General features: G+C 43.9%; 2 protein-coding genes across 3 annotated transcripts in view; one reads left to right on the forward strand and one right to left on the reverse strand.

Moving 5' to 3' along the window:
• The window catches only part of FYB2 (FYN binding protein 2), an 85,643-nt gene extending 76,566 nt beyond the window's left edge, over positions 1-9,077 (forward strand). For both annotated transcript variants that reach the window (XM_088447887.1, XM_088447886.1), the window contains exons 20-23: positions 3,205-3,274; positions 4,414-4,576; positions 6,237-6,270; positions 8,537-9,077. In XM_088447887.1, the coding sequence (XP_088304013.1) occupies positions 3,205-3,274; positions 4,414-4,576; positions 6,237-6,270; positions 8,537-8,555 (286 nt within the window). In that variant the 3' untranslated portion in view covers positions 8,556-9,077. The remainder of the gene's footprint in view (positions 1-3,204; positions 3,275-4,413; positions 4,577-6,236; positions 6,271-8,536) is intronic.
• A 2,449-nt stretch (positions 9,078-11,526) lies between these two features.
• PRKAA2 (protein kinase AMP-activated catalytic subunit alpha 2) overlaps positions 11,527-19,902 on the reverse strand; it is a 45,046-nt gene continuing 36,670 nt past the window's right edge. Inside the window, exon 9 of the mRNA XM_088447888.1 lies at positions 11,527-16,842. Within this exon, the coding sequence (XP_088304014.1) occupies positions 16,607-16,842 (236 nt within the window). The 3' untranslated portion in view covers positions 11,527-16,606. The remainder of the gene's footprint in view (positions 16,843-19,902) is intronic.

Raw genomic sequence — 19,902 nt, forward strand, 5'->3', positions numbered from 1 at the left:
TACCTGGCGTTACCCTCCGCATCGGAAACCCGGCTGCCACACATTAGTGCATATGGAAAATGCGATAAAACCCTGGAAACAGGGCTTTTATCGCATTTTCCATTTAGTGCATCCCGCCCATAGTCACTTTGGGGTTTACTGTATGTATCAAGCTGTGAAAAGTGTGGAGAGGCGGTCCAGTTGCCCATAGCAACCAATCAGCTTTTGAAATGGCATTTATCAAGTACAGTCTAAAAAATAGATGGGATCTGATTGGTTGCTATGGGCAGCTGGTCCACTTCTCAATGCTTTTCACTGCTTCAGAGATGGACCCCTTGGTCTCATCGTGCCATATAGTCTTCATATGCTTGGTAAAAACTGTTAGCATGGTGCCCTGTGAGATTTTTTTTTTTCAACAATGTACCCTCCCATAAGGCACAGATTTGTGAAGTGCCCAGTATACTGTTGCTGCTTTTTTTTAATCCTAAATCTGCCATAACAGAATGTAACTTTCTCATTCTTGACACTAGCCCATGGACACTCTGGCCCTGATTCAGACCTGAAGGGCGTTTAATTTTTTTTTTTTTGACCGGCTTTCTGGCCACTCACTAAGCTGTGGGTGACCACCCACAGCTTTAGCGAGCGGCCAGGTGATTGTCGCGATCGTCCATCACGACCATCGGGCTTGCGACAAGACCCTTGTGGTAGGGTCTCGTCTGACGCAAGCCCAGGTGAGCTTCCGGCTCTAATAAAGCCGGAAGCTCACCACTGACATCACGAGTGATGTCAGTGGGGCTGCCCCCAAACGGCAGGCGTTCCTCCGGGAATGCCTCAGTTTGGCAAGCCACACCCCCCTGCCCGCCTACAAAACGGGGCGAGCTGTCAATCAACATCGACAGCCGCCCCGTTTGTAGCGAGCCCTGGAGCGAGTGAATTTCTCACTTGCTACGGGGCTCGCGTGCGCACTGCCCAGCCATCGACCCGCTTGCGAGCAGGTCTGAATCAGGCCCTCTGTTTTTAAGAAGAGTTGGTCCTGGACAACATGTATGCCATTATTTCCCCATTCCTTTTTTTTCCATTGCTACATATATTTTTATATTCAAAATGAAAGAAAGTAAAAAAACATAGTACAGAAATGTAAAAAATTTAAGATTTTCAATTTACATGTCAGCATGGGCCTTCAGGGCTAGGCAGACCTAAGAAATAGGAGAAAAAACAAACAAACAAATCAAATGGACATATTCATGCTGATTCTGAGTAGAACACTTTTGCGGCAAGGCTGAGGGCACACAAGAATCCGCCTGTGGCTACAGAATATTCATGCATCTGCATGTGAAAGTCAATCCTGTCCACTGTTTTTACGTCCGCGACAGCCCTCACTTGCAAACTTCATCATTGCACCTAAGCCTTGTCCGGTACATGAGCAGTCATTGATTTCTTTCTGTGGTCACTGAGTAAAGCTGAAATGCGTAGGATCCAGGAGTGTATGTGGAACTAGTATTTCCTTGGTTGACATTTCTAAAAAAGACAGGACTATCATCCTTTTCAGATGAGTCAGTAAGTGCACCACCCTTTGGGAACAGTTAGAAATATTGTCCCATGTGTAGGGGCCTTTTGTCTAATACCTAACGATTCGACGCAATGGAGCGACCAATTGTCAAAATCCTTCTGTGTGTATGCGCTATATCGTTCATTGCTCGCTCTTGTGGGGTTTTCAGATGCATCTACTGATCTTTTGAACATGCAGAAAGATCAGGCGTTGTGGCTGACGATCCCATGCAGTTCTATGCGGAGGGCGCCGGCATATACGGACCGCCTGATATGTCTGCCTGGGATCGTGAGTCGCATCGGCAGGTACACAATCGTACCAGGTGTACCCACCTTTAATCCAGATAAGATCCTCTAAATTATTTGTTTGGTATGCTTTTTTTATCTTGTATTTTCATCGAATTGCCTTCTAAAAACTACTTAAGCACGGTGCCATGTTCTTCTCTGTTTATCTCCTTTTCTGAGAAAATGGCACAGAAAGTTTTATCCTTATCAAAAGCTACAATTATCACTACATTAGGTCCATGTCTGGTAGAATTTCTTTTTTTATTTCTAAACACTTATTTGAAATATCGCCATAAATAACAGAGCTTAACATTCACAATCGCTTTGACATAAAAAGATAACAAAATATAAGGTCAATTCCATATACAGAAAAAAACAAAAAAATTTACAATCCATTTTAGAGTTTAACAGTTATTAAAGCTAAAACAGGGTACCATAATAGACCGCATTGCTGTAGGCCTTATAAAAAAAGAGAAGAGATATAATAGAAGAAAGTGGAAAAAGAGGAAAAACAAAAAAAAGGAAAGCAATGAATAATATATAAAGAAGGGAGAAGATCTCTGGGACAAGACTCAAAACACATATAAAACTAAATATAAATGACTGTTATAGGGCAAAAGGTAAGGGGCATTCTCCCCATGTCTTTATGTTTGATATGAAAGCTCTCCGGGAGCTATTAAAGTCTTTGAAATGTTCTCCTATCCTTCCTCTGATTGTAGCTTTTCTATACATGTTTTGCTTTTGATCTTCACAATGAAGCTCTTGTTTGGAAATGTACTAGCCAACATTTGGACCCCTCGCAGACAGCTGTCTTAAATTTAAAATTAATTGAGACATTTGAACCGTACACACAGGTGGGCTCCAGTCAATTAATTTAAGACTTTGTAGACCCCACAACATTTTTAAAAAATACAGCTCCCACTTAGTATCAAACCTTAGAGAGACAGAAAGTAGAGAGAAATAAAGTTTCAATCAATCAGCTCCTAAATGTTATGTTACAGGCTGTGTTTGAAAAATGACAGAGAGATAAAATGGAGAGAGATAAAGTACCAACCAATCAGCTCCTAAGATTTGAAAAATCTGCCCCTTAATACTGATTCCAGCACTTGATAATGGCGTAATGGCGTCAGCCGCCATTTCTGATGGAGCTACCCTTTAATGTCTTTAGGAAAGCTTTACAATGGATGATTTCCCATTGCCTATCTGGCCCTGTCACCATTAAGCTGCAGCCGGGTGGCGATGGACCCCCTTTTACCAGCTTATGGTGAGAGTGCTAATCTCTATATTTGGTTCATAAATATGACGGTACCAGGTGGGCTAATGTATTGCTCATTCCCTTTATTAGAGTATGGCGTTCTTGGTTCTCAGTATCCTATCCATGTTTCCTTCCAGAAAACTTAACGCCCCGGGAGTACTGAAAAAGTTTGCCAAAGAAGAGAAGAATTTCCGGGAGAAATTCAAGGTATGGATACAGCGCTAGGAGCACAGGATAGGGAGACCCCTATAGGAGTGATTTACTAATAACGCAAAATGCTAAATGGCCACTCACAGCGTACTCATTCTAGGTCATTATCGACTCCATCTCTATAGATTAACACGTGTAAAGAATAATGTGCGATTAGTATTCAACTAAGAAATACAGAGCTAACATAGAATCAAGTCAAGCAGTTGAAACTTAAAACACTGTGGTTTTTTCTTTAATAAAATATAAAGTTGGGTACGATATAGGTATTCTAACTAGGGATGTGCAGGCTCGGATAGGTTCGAGTTTGCACGTTGATTTCGGATTTTTCCCTCCAAAAAAACGGAACTCAGAAAGAGGCAAAACGTCATCTTGCATGGACGAACATCATCATTCCTGGACAAAAGACCAGGAATGATGATGTTCGTCCATGCAAGATGACGTTTTGCCTCTTTCTGAGTTCCGTTTTTTTGGAGGGAAAAATCCGAACTCAACGTGCAAACTCGAACCTATCCGAGCCCGCACACCCCTAATTCTAACCCACCCCTCCTGCAGCCTAACCCTAACCCACCCCTCCCGCAGGCTAACCCTAACAGTTACCCTCCCGCAGCCTAACCCTAAACCACCCTTCCCGCAGCCTAACCCTAAACCACCCTTCCCGCAGCCTAACCTTAACCATTACCCCCTCCGCAGCCTAAACCTAACCGTCCCCTACCACAGACTCCCCCCTAACCCGCACCTCCCGCAGCCCAACCCTAATGGTTACCCTCCCATAGCCTAACTTTAACCATCCCCTTCCACAGCCTAACCCACACTCCCCGCAGCCTAACCCTAACCGTCCCCTACCGCAGCCTAACCCTAACCATCCCCTACCGCAGGCTAATCCTAACTGCCCTCTACGGCAGCCTAGCCCTAAATCTATTCCTAACCCTATTACTCGCCTTCGGGATCCATCAGTATTTTGGTGTCGGTATTGTGACCATCTGGATTCTCACCGCCAGGATCCTGACTACATCCCAAAATATATGTGTGTCATGGTGACTGTGGCCACATCATTCTATAAGTCCACACTGAATCGATCTGTTATTTGATTGTCGGTCTCGCTCTGTGTATTGATTATTATTGACTGTTTTATTTAGTACACCGGAGATATTAATGTGGTGAATGTTGCTACGGTCAATGATCTGGCTCCGCTCTCAACAAAAGAGAAACTGGATCTCGCAGTCAGGGCGGGAGAAACCGTTGAGATCATAGACGGCATCGATGAAGAAAAAATCATTTGCCGAAATCTTGCTGGGAAATGTGAGTCTTGGTCTTCTGCCCTCTATCTCTTTATAATGGAAATGTGAGTCTTGGTCTTCTGCCCCTATGTTCTTATAGGGGAAATGTGAGTCTTGGTCTTCTGCCCCTATCTTCTTATATGGGAAATGTGAGTCTTGGTCTTCTGCCCCTATCTTCTTATAGGGGAAATGTGAGTCTTGGTCTTCTGCCCCTATCTTCTTATATGGGAAATGTGAGTCTTGGTCTTCTGCCCCTATCTTCTTATATGGGAAATGAGAACACTTCAAGCATTTTATTACATAAAAATATAAATATTTTAATCTATGGTTTTGCCCACCCCTGATCTATGGTCTTTACTCCCACGAACCCCTGTTAGCTAACTCCCCATCTGGCGCTTCCGTACCAACTCTCTGATTCAAATGTTCCCAACTCCCAGGTTGTTGGCGTTTTGTTTCCTAAAATCTATTATAAAATGTTTTTGTTTGGCTTCCCCATAGTTTTACCTCTAATTTCCCAAGCGACCAATGCCTAACCCCTTCTTCATTGCAGCGAAACCCTAACCTACCTCTAACTTAACCCTAAAGTCTTGTCCCCAAAGCTAATTATCTTAATGTCTGATAGGCGGATATTGGCTGACAATAAAAAGGTCGACATCAGAATGTCGACACGTTCTGATACCGAAAAGGTCAACATGGTTAGTAGGTCCACCATCATTCTGTAGACATGTATTTAGGTCGACAGTGTTAAATGGTCGACGCAGACAAAAAGGTCAGCAATTTAACATGTCGACATGATGGTTAGGGTTTAGGGCAGGGGCATTTTAAGAGAGGAGGGGGCCCGTGTGCAGACTCAGTGCGGGCCCCCTCCTCTCTCTAGCGGTGCCGCGGTGGGTGGTGTAGTAGTAGATTCTGACTTAGTGGCTGAATCTACCGTGCAGGTCTCAGGGAAATGGGTCCTGCGCTGTTTTCCCAGGGACAGCAGGACTACGCATGTGCGGGTCACCAGGAAAATGACCACCGCCAGCAGAGCAGCACTCTGGAGACAACAGACAGGTAAGTATAAAGAGTATATGGGTGCAGGGTGCACCCATTATAGATATGCCCCTGGTTTAGGATAAAATCACAAACAGAAAGTCGTCAACGTATTAAATGTCGACATTTTGGTTGTGTTGACCATTTTAACCCTATAGACCTAAATACATTTCTACATGATGGCCGACCTAATGATAATGTCGTAATTTTTACTGACGACATCCAGAACCAGTCAACCTTTTATATCACACCCCTGATAGGTGACTGTCTTTGATTATACAAGCATTTGCCTGCTCTAGTGTAGTACTATTTGCATAGAATACTGAAATCTTTGTATTATGTGGCAGCCTAATTATTATTTTGTTGTTGTTATTGTATTCTGTATAGTGCCATCAGTGATGCAGTGCTGTACAGAGAATATTAATCATTGAAACTATCCATAACAAGCGCTAGTGTCGTGTTTCATTCCTCACCTCTTTTAGATTGTAAGCTCTACGAGCAGGACAATCTCTAAATGTAGTTCCTGTACTGTTACTATGTATGTCTCACTGACTGCGCAGTGCTGCAGAATACGTTGGTGATTATATAAATGAGTATATTAATAATAAAAGTTAATTGGTAACATACAAACGACTATGCTTATCTTTCAGATGGATATGTCCGGATCGAGTATTTAACTTTTAAGTAAGTTGATCAGTGTTAATGTTTTCAGCACATTTATTGACAATGTGACCAATGGTGAAGGCTGAGGGGCCTCTTTATCAGCTCTCCGTTCTTATCGGCACATCGAGCAGTGATTATTATTGGCTTATTCATCATAATTCCCATGCCAGGATAGCCGCCTATGATGAGAGCCCTTCCTGGTAAAGTGATAGCTCACGCTATTATTTTACTGGCAGGTTCAGACCCTGCTTGTCAACTGCTCGGGGCGGCCATCGGGACGGGCTGCCGTGGAGAAATCCGGAGGTCTCAACATCTTTTTTTTTTTTTCATAAAACTGTACCCTATATGCTACAATAACAATCACCATCGGGGCTTGATAAATTGCCCGTTCTTTGGGGGTGGGGCTGCTAATGCGACCAAATACATGGGGTACTCTCCTAATAAATAAACTATACATACTTAAATAATGTGGAAATACTCCAAAAATACCTTTATTTTTTTAAAGGATTGGTCAAAAAGTACATTAATAAATAAGCCCCAAACTGTAGAAGCTGAAAAACATTAGTTAAAAATGTTAAATTCGTGTGTGTGTCTATAGCGCTGTTAGTCATGTGGCCACTCCCGCGACAATTTATTTATTACCAGTTATTTATATAGCGCACACATATTCCGCAGCGCTGTACAGAGAATATTTGGCCATTCACATCAGTCCCTGCCCCAGTGGAGCTTACACTCTATATTCCCTACCACATGCTGTCACACAGGGGTTAATTTTTGTTGGGAACCAATTGACCTACCAGTATATTTTTGGAGGCTCCCCAACAGTCCAGGTTTTAGAGATAAAAATGTTAAATAGAGACGATCTGCTGGAAGCTTCTCTCGCGTCTGTGTCCACGTTCCTTATCTCATGTCCAAAATCATGGTGGCGGCTATCTTACCTGTGCGGGAACCCGTTACACGGCACCCGAAATTACCAGCAACCTATATATGTAAATAGGCAAACTAGCGCTTAACCTACCAGATATATGGTATTCTCTACTGACTTTGTATTATGACTGCAGCCTTGGAAACAATTGTGGCAATTATACCTAGCACTCGATCAAAAACTAAAAACAACAACAAGTATTCAAAGCCCTGTCAATTAATACACTTTCAAATGGTAAATATATACCAATGTTTTAATTAACATAAAAATCACATAATACAATAAACAGTTTTCACATATACTGAACAATATTCCTGCCAAACATTTACATAAGTACTACATATGGATGAACAGAGATTGCTGAAAAACAGCCTATATTCGTGTTAAATATCTGAATATCCAGTTTGCACTTAATAAAAGGGATTTGGTTACAATTTTTATGATGAAACAACTCATGTTATGAAACCAAGGCCCTGATTCAGACCCACTCGCGAGCGGCTGTCCGCTCGCAAGTGGGTCGATGTTCTGCACTGAGCATGCGCACGACGGAGGGAGCTCCGTCGTGCGCATGCGCCAGACGCGACGAGCGAAGGACTTTCCTTCGCTCGTTGTGTCTGATCAAAGGGGGCGTGCTGTCGATGTTGATTGACAGCACGCCCCCTTTGGTGGGCGTGCCTCCCTGACGGGGGCGTTCCTAAGGGAACGCCTCCCGTCAGAAGCCGGCCCACTGACATCACTAGCCAAAATCACTCCGGAGCTTGCGGTTGAAAACTTCAACCGCAGGCTCCGGCTCGCATTTTCGATGGTCGCGATGGTCACGACCATCGCGGCCATCAAACTGCACGCTCGTATAGGCTGTGGGTGGTGACCCACAGCTATACGAGCGTCCAGGAGGACGCTCCATTTTTATGGAGGGCGGCCCTCATTCAGAGCGTGCGCTCTGCTCAGAGCGTACGGCTCTGAATGAGGGCCCAAGTCTCCATTAGAAAGTGAATTGCTACAAAACTTCAGAGACAGGATACTAACAATCCAAATTGCCATTGTCTGCTGAAATCGTTACATAGTAACATAAGCTGTGATAGAAGCATCACCTTGAAATAAGGAGCTCTCTCTCTCTCTCTCTCTCTCTCTGCATTTTTTTTTAAATGTTTGGCAGGAATATTGTTCGGTATATGTGAAAATTGTTTATTGTATTATGTGAATTAAAACATTGGTTTATACCATTTAAAAGTGTATTAATTGTCAGCGCCTTGAATATGTGCTGTTGTTTTTAACCTATATATGTAACTGTAAAACTAGAATTAGCATGTTGATCCAAAAGAACATGTGTAGTAATCGCCTTTTTGTTTTCTCTTGCTATAGAACGGAACATTTCCAATAATAAACAATCTGGCGAAACTGACTGGAGAAGAAATGGACACAAGATGAGGAGCTGCTCAGTGCACAATAACATAGTATATGGGGGGTGGGGGGGCATGTAATATGTTGGAATTGCACAAATCCTAAATGGTTGGATATTTGAGTCTGTTAAGTTCTTATGATCTTTTTATCACACAATAATGAAATGTTCTGCACTTTCAATTCTATCGCCCGGCTTTTGCTTCTTATATTGTTCCATAGGCGAGGCTTGTAAGTCTACAGTAATCCAGTTACCCAAACAAGTCTGACGTAATAGTCTAAAGATCGGGATTCACTCACTTCTTGTGACCAAGTTGTTACCGAACGAGCAGAATGCAAGTGGGGGGAGGGGGAATAGACTGACGCACTTACCCATGTACTGGTCTTTGTATTAGCAAGAATCATTTTAGAAGGGGTTCACTTTACTTCTATCTGCGTTTCATATTGTTTAAGTCTATGTAATGGTGATGAACACTTTATATTTAATAAAATGTGACCGAGGTGGTGAGGCGGTGTTTTAATTTACAAAGGTTTGGGTTGTAGAGCATCTTCTATAAAGGTACAGCGGTATTACACTGGTCTTACATCCAGATGGAGGAGTTTAAATGGAAATTAAAACTGAACATTTGTAAAGCTTGCGGCTGTTGGTAAGGGGTGTGGTATGTTGACATTTCAGAAGGTTGACTGCCAGCGTGTCGACAGATTCTGAATGTCGATAGTCGGACTGTTGACATCGACAATATGTTGACAACCAATATGTCAGCATACAATTATATCGACATGTTCAGAGTGTCGGCATTTAGCATGTCAACACCGGAACATTGACATTTTTTTTTGCTTATTTTAGCCAAACACTAAACCAGGAGTATTCAACCTTGACCCTCCAGCTGCTGTGGAACTACACATCCCAGCATGCACTGCCACCTTTTTGATATAACAGCATGCTAAAACTATGGCAGTGCATGCTGGGATGTGTAGTTCCACAGCAGCTGGAGGGCCAAGGTTGAAGACCCCTGCACTAAACCCTAACAATCAACTAAAAACCATTCTGATATCGACATGTTAAATGCTGAAATTTTGAACATGTCGACATGCTAACCATGTTGACCTAATTGTATGTCAACATATTGGTTGTGGACCTATTGTTCATGACGACGTTACAATTGTTGACTTTCACAACATGTCTGACATTCTGAATGTTGACCTCCTGACCAAATACCAATGTTAAGTTAGAACATTTTAATTAGAACAATCTGAATTATTCCATGCAGACGTGTATTATGATGGCTTTTAATACTTCTGTTTCATTCGGCCATGCTCTTCTAATTCCTTCCTCTGCAGGCGGCTGCCCTGTTAGGGGAGGGTAGGATAATCTTATTACAGAAAGAGTGACTGACAGATTGTCAGACTTGTTTGCAGGAATGAGTTTAATCGATTCGTGGACTCAGGCACAGGGCAGGTACATTATGTAGAAAGAGTCTGTTCCATGCAGTCCTGCAGAGTTTTCATAACTAGTTCTGTGTTTAAAAGTTTTATTTACAGATCGCTTGGCTTGGAGCGTACAGTGGGGCTGATTCAGACCCGCTCGCAAGCGGGTCGATGTTTGCCCCCTGCGCATGCGCCGCCTCCGGCATGCGCAAGACCCGGCCAGCGACGGGCGCTCCGCCGCTATGGGTCTCGCACCAAAACGGGGCAGCTGTCGATTGTGATTGACAGCTCACCCCGTTTTGCAGGCGGGCAGGGGGGGTGGCTACACAAACTGAGGCATTCCCGAAGGAACGCCTGCCGTTTGTGGGAGGCACCACTGACATCACCAGTGATGTCAGTGGTGAGCTTCCTGATCTATTTAGAGCAGGAAGCTCACTGGGGCTTGCGGGAACGAGACCCTTCCACAAGGGTCTCGTCAACCATCGCGACCATCACCTGGCCGCTAGCAAAAGATGTGGGTGGTCACCCACAGCTTAGCGAGCGGCCAGGAGGCTGACACAAAAAGAAAAAAAAAAAAGCCGCCCTGATTCAGAGCGAGCGCTCTGTGGGTGTTCTGTTCACGCCATGTTGTGAATCCTGTGCCCCAATTCCGTTAATGGGTAACGTGACTGCACCCACTTGTCAGGCTGGGCCTTGACCACAGTTCTTTGGTACCTGTCAGACCCCACTCCTACAATAGACCTGCAAAACCAAGCTCCGTGTCCTTGTGCGACCTTTTGACTGTTTTTATCAACCATTTTCCCAGCAGCTATGTGCACCAATGTAAATCACCCCCCCCCTCTGCTCCCTAATATTACTAATATATACAGTAGATACCACTATAGCATTCTGAAGGCAGCTTCTATAAAATACAGAGACCTGCTATGATGTGATGCTCTAGCCTAGTATCCCCAGTGTCCACCAACCATTGTACAGTGGCAATACTCTCTAACCCAGGAGACAAGCAGTGACTATATCAGTACTTCCCGCTCCCCTTAATATCACTGCAACCTTTTGACATAAAAGTGGGTTTGAGAGTTTTAACATCATACATGTGTTTAACAAACCGACAAACACAATAAAAGTCTCTTCACACTCTTATAATTTAATAAAATTATGCTTCTATAATTTAGGTAAATGGGATTATAAGTGCAGCTGTGTACAAATCAATACTGTGTCTAGTCTGTATTGCACATGGTATTATAGATGTCACTAACAAATCTAGTCCTTTGATAACTACACACAAGTATTACAATTTTTTTAAAAACTTTTTGACATGACACGTTACAAGATTGTCATACATAACACAATTGGTAACAGATATGATATTACTCTCTTCTTGCATGAATAAAGCGCGATAAGCCCATGTTACGGTCTACTAACGTAAATGGCAAATATTCCAACAATCGCGGTTCATGCTCCTCGCTCAGTTTGGCGTAGCAAATATTAGGAGCAGTTTCTGCACACTTTCATACCATTGTTGGTGCACATGGTCACAATTTTGGCAAATTTGTGGTCGTATAAATTCCATTTCTCACAATTTTACAATTTTCTTTCTTGTTGCTTCATAAAAACATATTTCCAAAGATGGAAAGATCCACAAAGCAATATTTAAGGCACTTTATTGAAGTGCACTAATTTGGTATATGAAAGCAAATTTCACTCATCCTACTCTAGCTCTGCATGCACTGTGTAATGGACAGTGGATGGAAAATCCTTTAGCGATCCTGTGGCATGACCCTGGGTAAGGGTGTTCTGGGCACCCCCTCCTGAAAAGATTTTTTTTTTTCCTATTGCTTTTACAAAAGTAGGAAAGACTCAGGGAATGTGGGCAGTCTGATTGATTGATAATGGACATGTGAATGTGGGTAAATTTGATTGTTTGTAGGTCTGAGGGCATGTGTGGGGTGTCATGGGCATAAAAATTACACATTTGACCATGTCTGTTGGGCATAAAAATGACGGGAGAATGAGTGTGTGTATGGGGGCATGTCAAGGTTTGAGGGCATTTGAGGAGTCTGATGGGCATAAAAATGGCATGATGGGAGTTCTGTGAGCACCAGATATGGTGTGTATGTATGTATGTATGTATGTATGTATGTATGTATATATAATATATCTGTATACACACAGCTTTTGGAAACATAACCCATCATGGACTGTGACCGAGTTCTTCTGTTACTGTTTTTTTTTCTATAGGGATCACCAATCCCTATGATTCTGTAACTAACCTCCGTCCACTGTGCATTAAACTTTTGCCAATAAGACCAGGGAAAACCGTTTATATTCTTGAGCCTTATGAAAATACTGGAATTTTGCAACAAAACGTTTCACTTACATATTCACATTAAGACAGATACAGTGGTTGACATACAGTATAAATAAAGACATTGTCACTGCTTGTGTACCCTTCATATAAGGAGACTGGCGAAGTATTGATGCAAAATCACTGCAGCCAGTGCCGCATATTAAACAAAGCCCCAGTCTGTTTAGGTTTTGGTATTAATACATTTCTGCATAGTCTGAATAAAGATGGTTATTGGTTAACAAGCCAGCAAGTTAACAACATATTTTTATTTTTTTAACATATCTACTATAAATATACAAATAACAAGGAATAAGGCAATCCAGTGTGACATGACTCCAAAATATTCAACAAAGCGTAAGTGGACCTGTCTTCTATACGTACACAGGGAGCCATGTCTGGTGCAGCTCGTCTGCTGTGTATAGTAGACAGGACTGCATTAAATAAAAACGTACAGTATTGTCAGTTATGTTCTTAGCTCTCTCTTTTCACATTCTGGGGTCTAATTACTAAGCAGTGTTAGGAGACAGAGTGAAAAGTAATAAGAAAGTGATAATGTGCCAGCCAATCAGCTCCCAACTGTCATCTCACAGGCTGTGTCTGAAAAATGACAGTTAAGGTGCCAGCCAATCAGCTCCTATCACTTTCTTATCACTTTTCACTCTCTCCTAACACTGCTTAGTAAATAGACCCCTCTATTGTGTAAGCCTTCTGTAATACCCATTTCATATGTTACTCTCTAGCCAGTACAGGCCATACATATGGATGATGGCTTGCAGGTCGGAAACGTGCATATATGAGCATCACCTACAGTACTCAGAAACTGATGTAGTACTGTCACTCGGTTCATTTGCATGTCTCCACCCACACACACTTCTGTTGTGGAGCATTGTGGGCAAGGGGGTTCATTTTAAGATATTGACAATTGACAGCCCCAGATCTTCTCTATGGGGCTGATTTAGAGGTGGACGCTATTCACACAGTCACTGCGTCTTTGTACAGCATGCAGCGCATATTTGCCTACTTCCTACTCCGGGAGGGGGCAGACAGAATGGCAGACAGGGGGGCGTGGTGGTCAAGAAAGTGGGCGGTGCAGGGGTGTGTGATGGCACACACATACCCCCACCTCCTGCTATACAGGGCCGCAAAAACGCATTGTATAGCAGGGGGCAGGGCTACAATACTGCGGATCACATCAGGCCCCTTAGACCACCTACTTGTGCTCTATACATGGGTGGCTGCAGGGGGGGGGGGGGGTGTGAGCGGGGTGCTAGCGATGGAGGGAGGTGCGGTAGAATTGCCTACTTTTCTGTGTGGTCGGGAGTGCCACCCGACATTCGGGAGCCTCCTGACCATTCCGGGAGTGTAGACGAGTATGAAGCAGCGGATGTGCGCAATTATGTAAAAGCCGGAGGCGTCTTATGTAAAGTCATGTAGCGGCTTTTGGGACACTGCGAGCAACATTGCAGACCCAGATCTGTACACGCGCGGCGCGGCTCCTGCTCATGTTCAGATCTTAAATCATCAGAAATGGGCGATAACATTGAATTAGCGTATATATCTCTGAGTCTGCCCCTGTGCTGTGTATTGTCTGTTGCTTTCAATCTCTTATTGGTACATTATTATAACAGATTCTTAAACCACTTCATCGCCCAATAATATGCTGACTGTTCTCGCTGCAAATTAAGCCACTGTCTTTACACATTCCCGGTCCATAGAGTACTTCATACTGCCACAATTATTGGTAATGCTACCATCTGTTCCATAAATAACTATTCTTGTAGTGCTGAATCTTTCTACCTTTATCCTACATCTACTGTGCCAATGGCATTGTATGCCAATAAGGCAGACTGGCGTGCATTCCGGAAGTTTAAAAAAACGATGTCTCATTCTAGGGCATATGTGTGTGAATTATTGGATTTTAGACCAGATAATTGTAATTTTTATAGCTGCTTGTATCGTTGGAGTGCATTAAAAACCGCATCCAGGCACAGAGGATACAGTAGGAGCCCGTCCCTGCGATGTGTACAAGTACAGTGCTCGATAACGTGGCCACTTTACGTTCTTGTTTGGGGGTACTGCGCATGTGCGGTCATCTGAATCTGCATGTGTGAGCAGGCATTACCAGGGAGGGGTCCTGCAGATCCCTCTCCTGGTAAATTGTGCCTGAAAGTAGCCCATGGGCTTCAATAGCCAACAATATATAAAAATGGCCTTACTAATAGACTCCCTCTTAAAAATCTATGGGAGCTGTTTATGCCATAGGAAACCGGTTCTCCCCTAGGCACATCCAAGATGTACTTTGCAGATATCGAAAGAAAACTGGTGTTTTCGGGGGATCTCATGCAAATGTCTCATGATAATTATGCCCCTTCATGGGGAGGGGGAGTAGTAAAAAGGTGGTTTCCAAAAGAGTTAAAGTTAAAAATAGGGAGTGACTTATTTTGTTTTCAGAGGGTCAGAGAACTGTTAGCCAATGTGGTTTCACAACAACATACTATATTGTATCATAATAAATTAACAATTTTGGACTAAATGCAATCTACCGCCTTAAAATCCTAAAAATACAAGTTCACTAAGGTACAAACAAAACCACAGGAAAGTATGAGGTTATTGACTCGTAGGTCTCCAGATCAAGTGGAACTACACGCCCAAATAGTCTTTCTCTGCAGCTGGGATTTGTAGTTCCACAGGCGGAAAGTTACAGACTTCCTACCTCTGTTTAATATTTCCAAACAAGTTTGTTCTCTGCGGTTTGCAAATATACATTTTAATACTGTTTCTGTGTGTTTTCTGTTCTATACGAACAGAAAATGGCCGTTTAGCAAGTCGGCGTGGACGTTTTCCTGACCCTCCCTAAACTTCTCTAAGTATAAATTACGCAGGCTCCAGATAGTGCGTCATCACTCAATTTGTAAATAAAAAAATATTGTAATAGTTAAAATCTATATAAATCCATCCAATACTAGAGTAGTATCTACTTTCATATAACACCCACCTGTAACGTGTGAAGTCCTCTATAGACCATTATGGACACTTCTACAATAATCCACATTAAAATGAAAGCTCTTTCTAGAACAGGGAATAAGAAAAATTCATCGGATTATCAGATGAAAAGTTATTACTACTCCAATTAATCATTTATTTGACCAATACACCAGCCCGTACAAAACTACCTTATAGTAGCCATAATGTCGCATACATTATCCAGCGCTGACTGCTGCAGATGATGACCGGGAATAAACCAGGAGTATCCAACATGCGGCCCTAAAGCTGCTGTGGAACTACGCATCCCAGCATGTCCTGTCGCAGTTTTTCTATTAGGACATGCTAAAGCTGTAGCAGAGCATGCTGGAATGTGTAGTTCCACACGACGGCGCTGTGACTGATTGCCCCAATTCCCCGTTCTGCCAGATCGGAATAATCCAACATGTTGGACAATCTCGATTTCGACCCAAAAATGGTTGGAATCGGTAAGTGGGGAATCATTTGAATGTTGAATATCCCGATTCCCTGCCAAATTGCCGATCATTGATGTGCGCGGATTGGGTCGGAATTGGGGAATCGTGGCGCTGATGTATAACCCGCACATTTTTTTTTTAATGACCAATCTAAAAGTTTTGGGGGTTTTTTTGCACCGCACAGAATTCTCCCACATGTCTGGTAGGTAACTGCGTTCTTTACTTGCGCACGTATAAAAATAAAAGGCAGCTGTTCGTAACACTACTATAAAATAGCAAAAAAATAAATTAAATTAAAAATCTCCAGTCCTATTTATAAATTAGCTGTTTAATATAATCAGCACATATACTGTATTTTATTACTCCAGAGTCCTAAAAAAAAACAAAAACTAACCTAATGGGAAATAATGATCTATAAAATATCTTACAGCTAACTATCGGAAGCAGCAGCTGTGTGGGGTTTGTGGTGTCCAAGTGCCTGCTTGTCTGCACTCTACACAATGCCTGAGATCATTTATAAAGCTTCTAAAAACAACCCACCAGACATTACCAATTGTGCCGTACGACCAGTTCTGTTTCCAAGTTTGGACGCCCCCAGTCCGCGGCATTCGTTTTAAAAAAATAAATAAAAACATACGTCCAAAGTTTCGGAACCCTCACCTGCCTGTTCACCATAATGCAGATGCTGCGCTCTCTATTGCAGGATGGAACCCCCGTCTGATAACTAGACGCCACCTGCCCCAGGCGTCGGGAGGTTGGGAACAGAACTGGGCACGTCACAATAAGAATAACCACTAACTGTTAACGAGCTAAAGTGGTAATTAGGCTGGCGCACATTTCGAAGAAATCCATGGTGTGACTGCCAATCCGTGGGGTGGACTGAGAGAATGAGCCTGAAAGGGAGCCATAGAGAGGTCCACTTTGCGACTGGCATTCGGCTGTTGCTGAGTCAATGCTCAGACGTGGCCGGTGCAGGCCGGCGGCCGAGCACGAGCGCTGTGGCGTTGAGGACCCAGACTTGTGCTCCATGGATTCATCTGCAAAACAAAGGTGACAAGATTTCATTGTGCGCCAGGTTAGGGGGGGGCGTGGCAAAACTTCTAAAGAGGAAGGTGGCGGTGTTCCTAATAGCAACCAATCAGCACATTCTATAAAATGATAGATAGAAGCTGATTGGTTGCACTTTAGAAGGCTGTATAAATATTTACCCCCTATGTCAGTATGGGTCTGCTCCTGAATAATGCCTCTTTTCCACCAAAACCTGGGTCCGACCTGAGTTTACAGACATGGTTCTAACCCAGGTCAGACCCCGTACACAGCACCATCGATCTGGGTTATTGTCAGGTCAGCCCCGTTCACACTGAACCTGGGTCTGCCCTGCTAAACTGGTGAGGTCATAAAAAGTGGGAGGTGACTATTCCACAACCACCAATCAGCTCATTTTAGGCATGACCCAGGTCGGATAACCTGGGTTGCTCCGTTTACACTGCACCATTACCCAGGTCCATCCTGGGTCCGACCCTGGTAGCTACCTAGGTTGGATTGCAGGGTCACTTGACCGGGTTTATTTTTCAGGGACCCTTTTACACTGAGCTGCGACCCGGGTAGACCCAGCAATAACCCAGGTTTTTGCTCTGGTGTAAAAGGGGTATAACTAGTAAACAAAACATACAAGGTGAATTATTTGACGAATAATAGTAACATTCACAAATACATGAGTCCTCTTATAATGTTGCTCAAGTTGCGCCAAATAGTCCCTCTCTGCTGGTTTGCACTGATCAATTTGATGTGTGACATTTGTATATCTGTACGCGACTGCGTCTCAATCTGTATACAAAGTGCTAGAATGCAGCGCCCACGGCTTTACCTCACACCAAGTTTTGTTGTGCATTATGTCAAACGTGACTTTGTATGTGTGTAAAACTAAAGCTGCTTGTCCACTAGACGATAAATTGGACGATTTGAACGATAATGATATCGTTATTGTTCATCGTCCGTAATATCGTCCAGTGGATATGCTGTCAACGACCCGCAATGCGCGCTTCCACTGGTCGTCGCCGGCATTTTTCATCGCCCGTAGTTGCAGGGCAACCTGATGATATCGACAGGTTCTGCAGGTACGGGGATGGGGAAGGGTGACGTCACTGAACGATATATATCGTTCAGTGTGGGTGCTCAATGTTGTTAATGACATTGAGCACATCGCTGCCAGGGAAACACTAGACGATATCGCTCATGGAGCATATAGTCTATGGACATCCGCCTTAAGAGGTAGATTTATCAAAAGCTTGGAGAGAGATAAAGTACAAACCAATCAGCTCTCGATTGTCATTTTACAGGCTGTGCTTGAGAAATGACAGTTAGAAGTGGATTGGTTGGTACTTTATCTCCAAGCTTTGATAAATCTCACCCTAATTCCTGTGCGTAAGTCTGTCATTTATAAAAGTTACATTTATATACATACATATGACTTAGGGCCTGATTCAGAGCCGGACGCTCTGACCAGAGCGCTCGCTCTGAATCAGGGCCCACCTCCATAAATATGGAGTGTCCTCCTGGACGCTCATATAGCTGTGGGTCACCACCCACAGCATATACGAGCGTGCAGGATGATGGTCGCGATGGTCTTAACCGCAGGGCCAGGAGTGATTTTGGCTCTATCAGTGGGGCCGTCTTCTGACGGTAGGCGTTCCCTTGGGAACGCCTCCGTCTCGCAGGCACGCCCCCGGCACGCCCACCAAAGGGGGCGTGCTGTCAATCAACATCGACAGCACGCCCCCTTTGATCAGACACAACGAGCGAAGGAAAGTCCTTCGCTCGTCGCGTCTCGCGCATGCGCACAACGGAGCTCCCTCCGTCGTGCGCATGCGCAGTGCACACCATCGACCCACTTGCGAGCGGACAGCCGCTCGCGAGTGGGTCTGAATCAGGCCCTTAATGTTCTAAAACTATGGAAGGACAGCTCATAGAGCCTTTTGAAGCCTAAAATTCCACGCAGTCATATATGTGTGGAGTTTCTATGCTCTCCTGGTGGCTGCGTGGGTTTCCTCTGGGCGCTTCAGTTGCTGCCCAAATCCCAAAGACACACTAGTAGGATAATTGGCTTCCGAATAAATAACCCTAGTGTTTGTGTGTGTGATAGGGAATATAGGGCCTCATTCAGACCCACTCGCAAGCGGCTGTCCGCTCGCAAGTGGTTCGATAGTGCGCATGCGCCAGACGCGATGAGCGAAGGACTTTCCTTCGCTCGTTGTGTCTGATCAAAGGGGGCGTGCTGTCGATGTTGATTGACAGCACGCCCACCAAAGGCCGGGGGCGTGCCTCCCAGACGGAGGCGTTCCCAAGGGAACGCCTACCGTCAGAAGCCGGGCGCACTGACATCACTAGTGATGTCAGTGGGAGTGATTTTGGCTCTGATAGAGACAAAATCACTCCAGGACTTGTGGTCGAAAACCCCGACCACAGGCTTCTGGTCGCACTGGCGATGACCATCATCCTGCACGCTCGTATGAGCTGTGGGTGGTGACCCACAGCTATACGAGCGTCCAGGAGGACGCTCCATTTTTATGGAGGACGGCCCTCATTCAGAGCGAGCGCTCTGCTCAGAGCGTCAGGCTCTGAATGAGGGCCATAGATTGTAAACTCCACGGTTTTAGCAACTGATATCAAGGGTAAATATTATCTGTAAAGCGCTGTGCTTAACCATCTGGGCTCGAGGTTGGATATCCTTAAAACCTGGACTGTAATGGTGGAGTTTGGTAACCTCTGGCTTACAAATAAACAACAAGTAAACAGTATACAGTAAATAGACCTGTTAATGAATACACATCCTTTTTCAGATAGTTCCCCAGTTTCAAAAGCTGTTCATGGGTCTCTGTCATGAGGGAACGTAAATTGTCAGCTCCACCGATGCAGAGACTGATATATTCTCTGTAAAGCTTTATAGCTTTTAGTTACATATAATGGAAAATACCTCTGCTGCTAATGAGAGTAAATCCTGGGTATAGGTGATACATACAGGATGCACTAGTACAGTCCACTCAGCCAACTAGATTGTAGCTTTCAGCTATTGGGCAAGAATAGTCCAGGAATTATTG

This window comes from Taudactylus pleione, unplaced genomic scaffold (assembly GCF_031769625.1).
Source record: "Taudactylus pleione unplaced genomic scaffold, aTauple2 ptg000442l, whole genome shotgun sequence".
In the NCBI taxonomy this organism is placed as follows: Eukaryota; Metazoa; Chordata; class Amphibia; order Anura; family Myobatrachidae; genus Taudactylus; species Taudactylus pleione.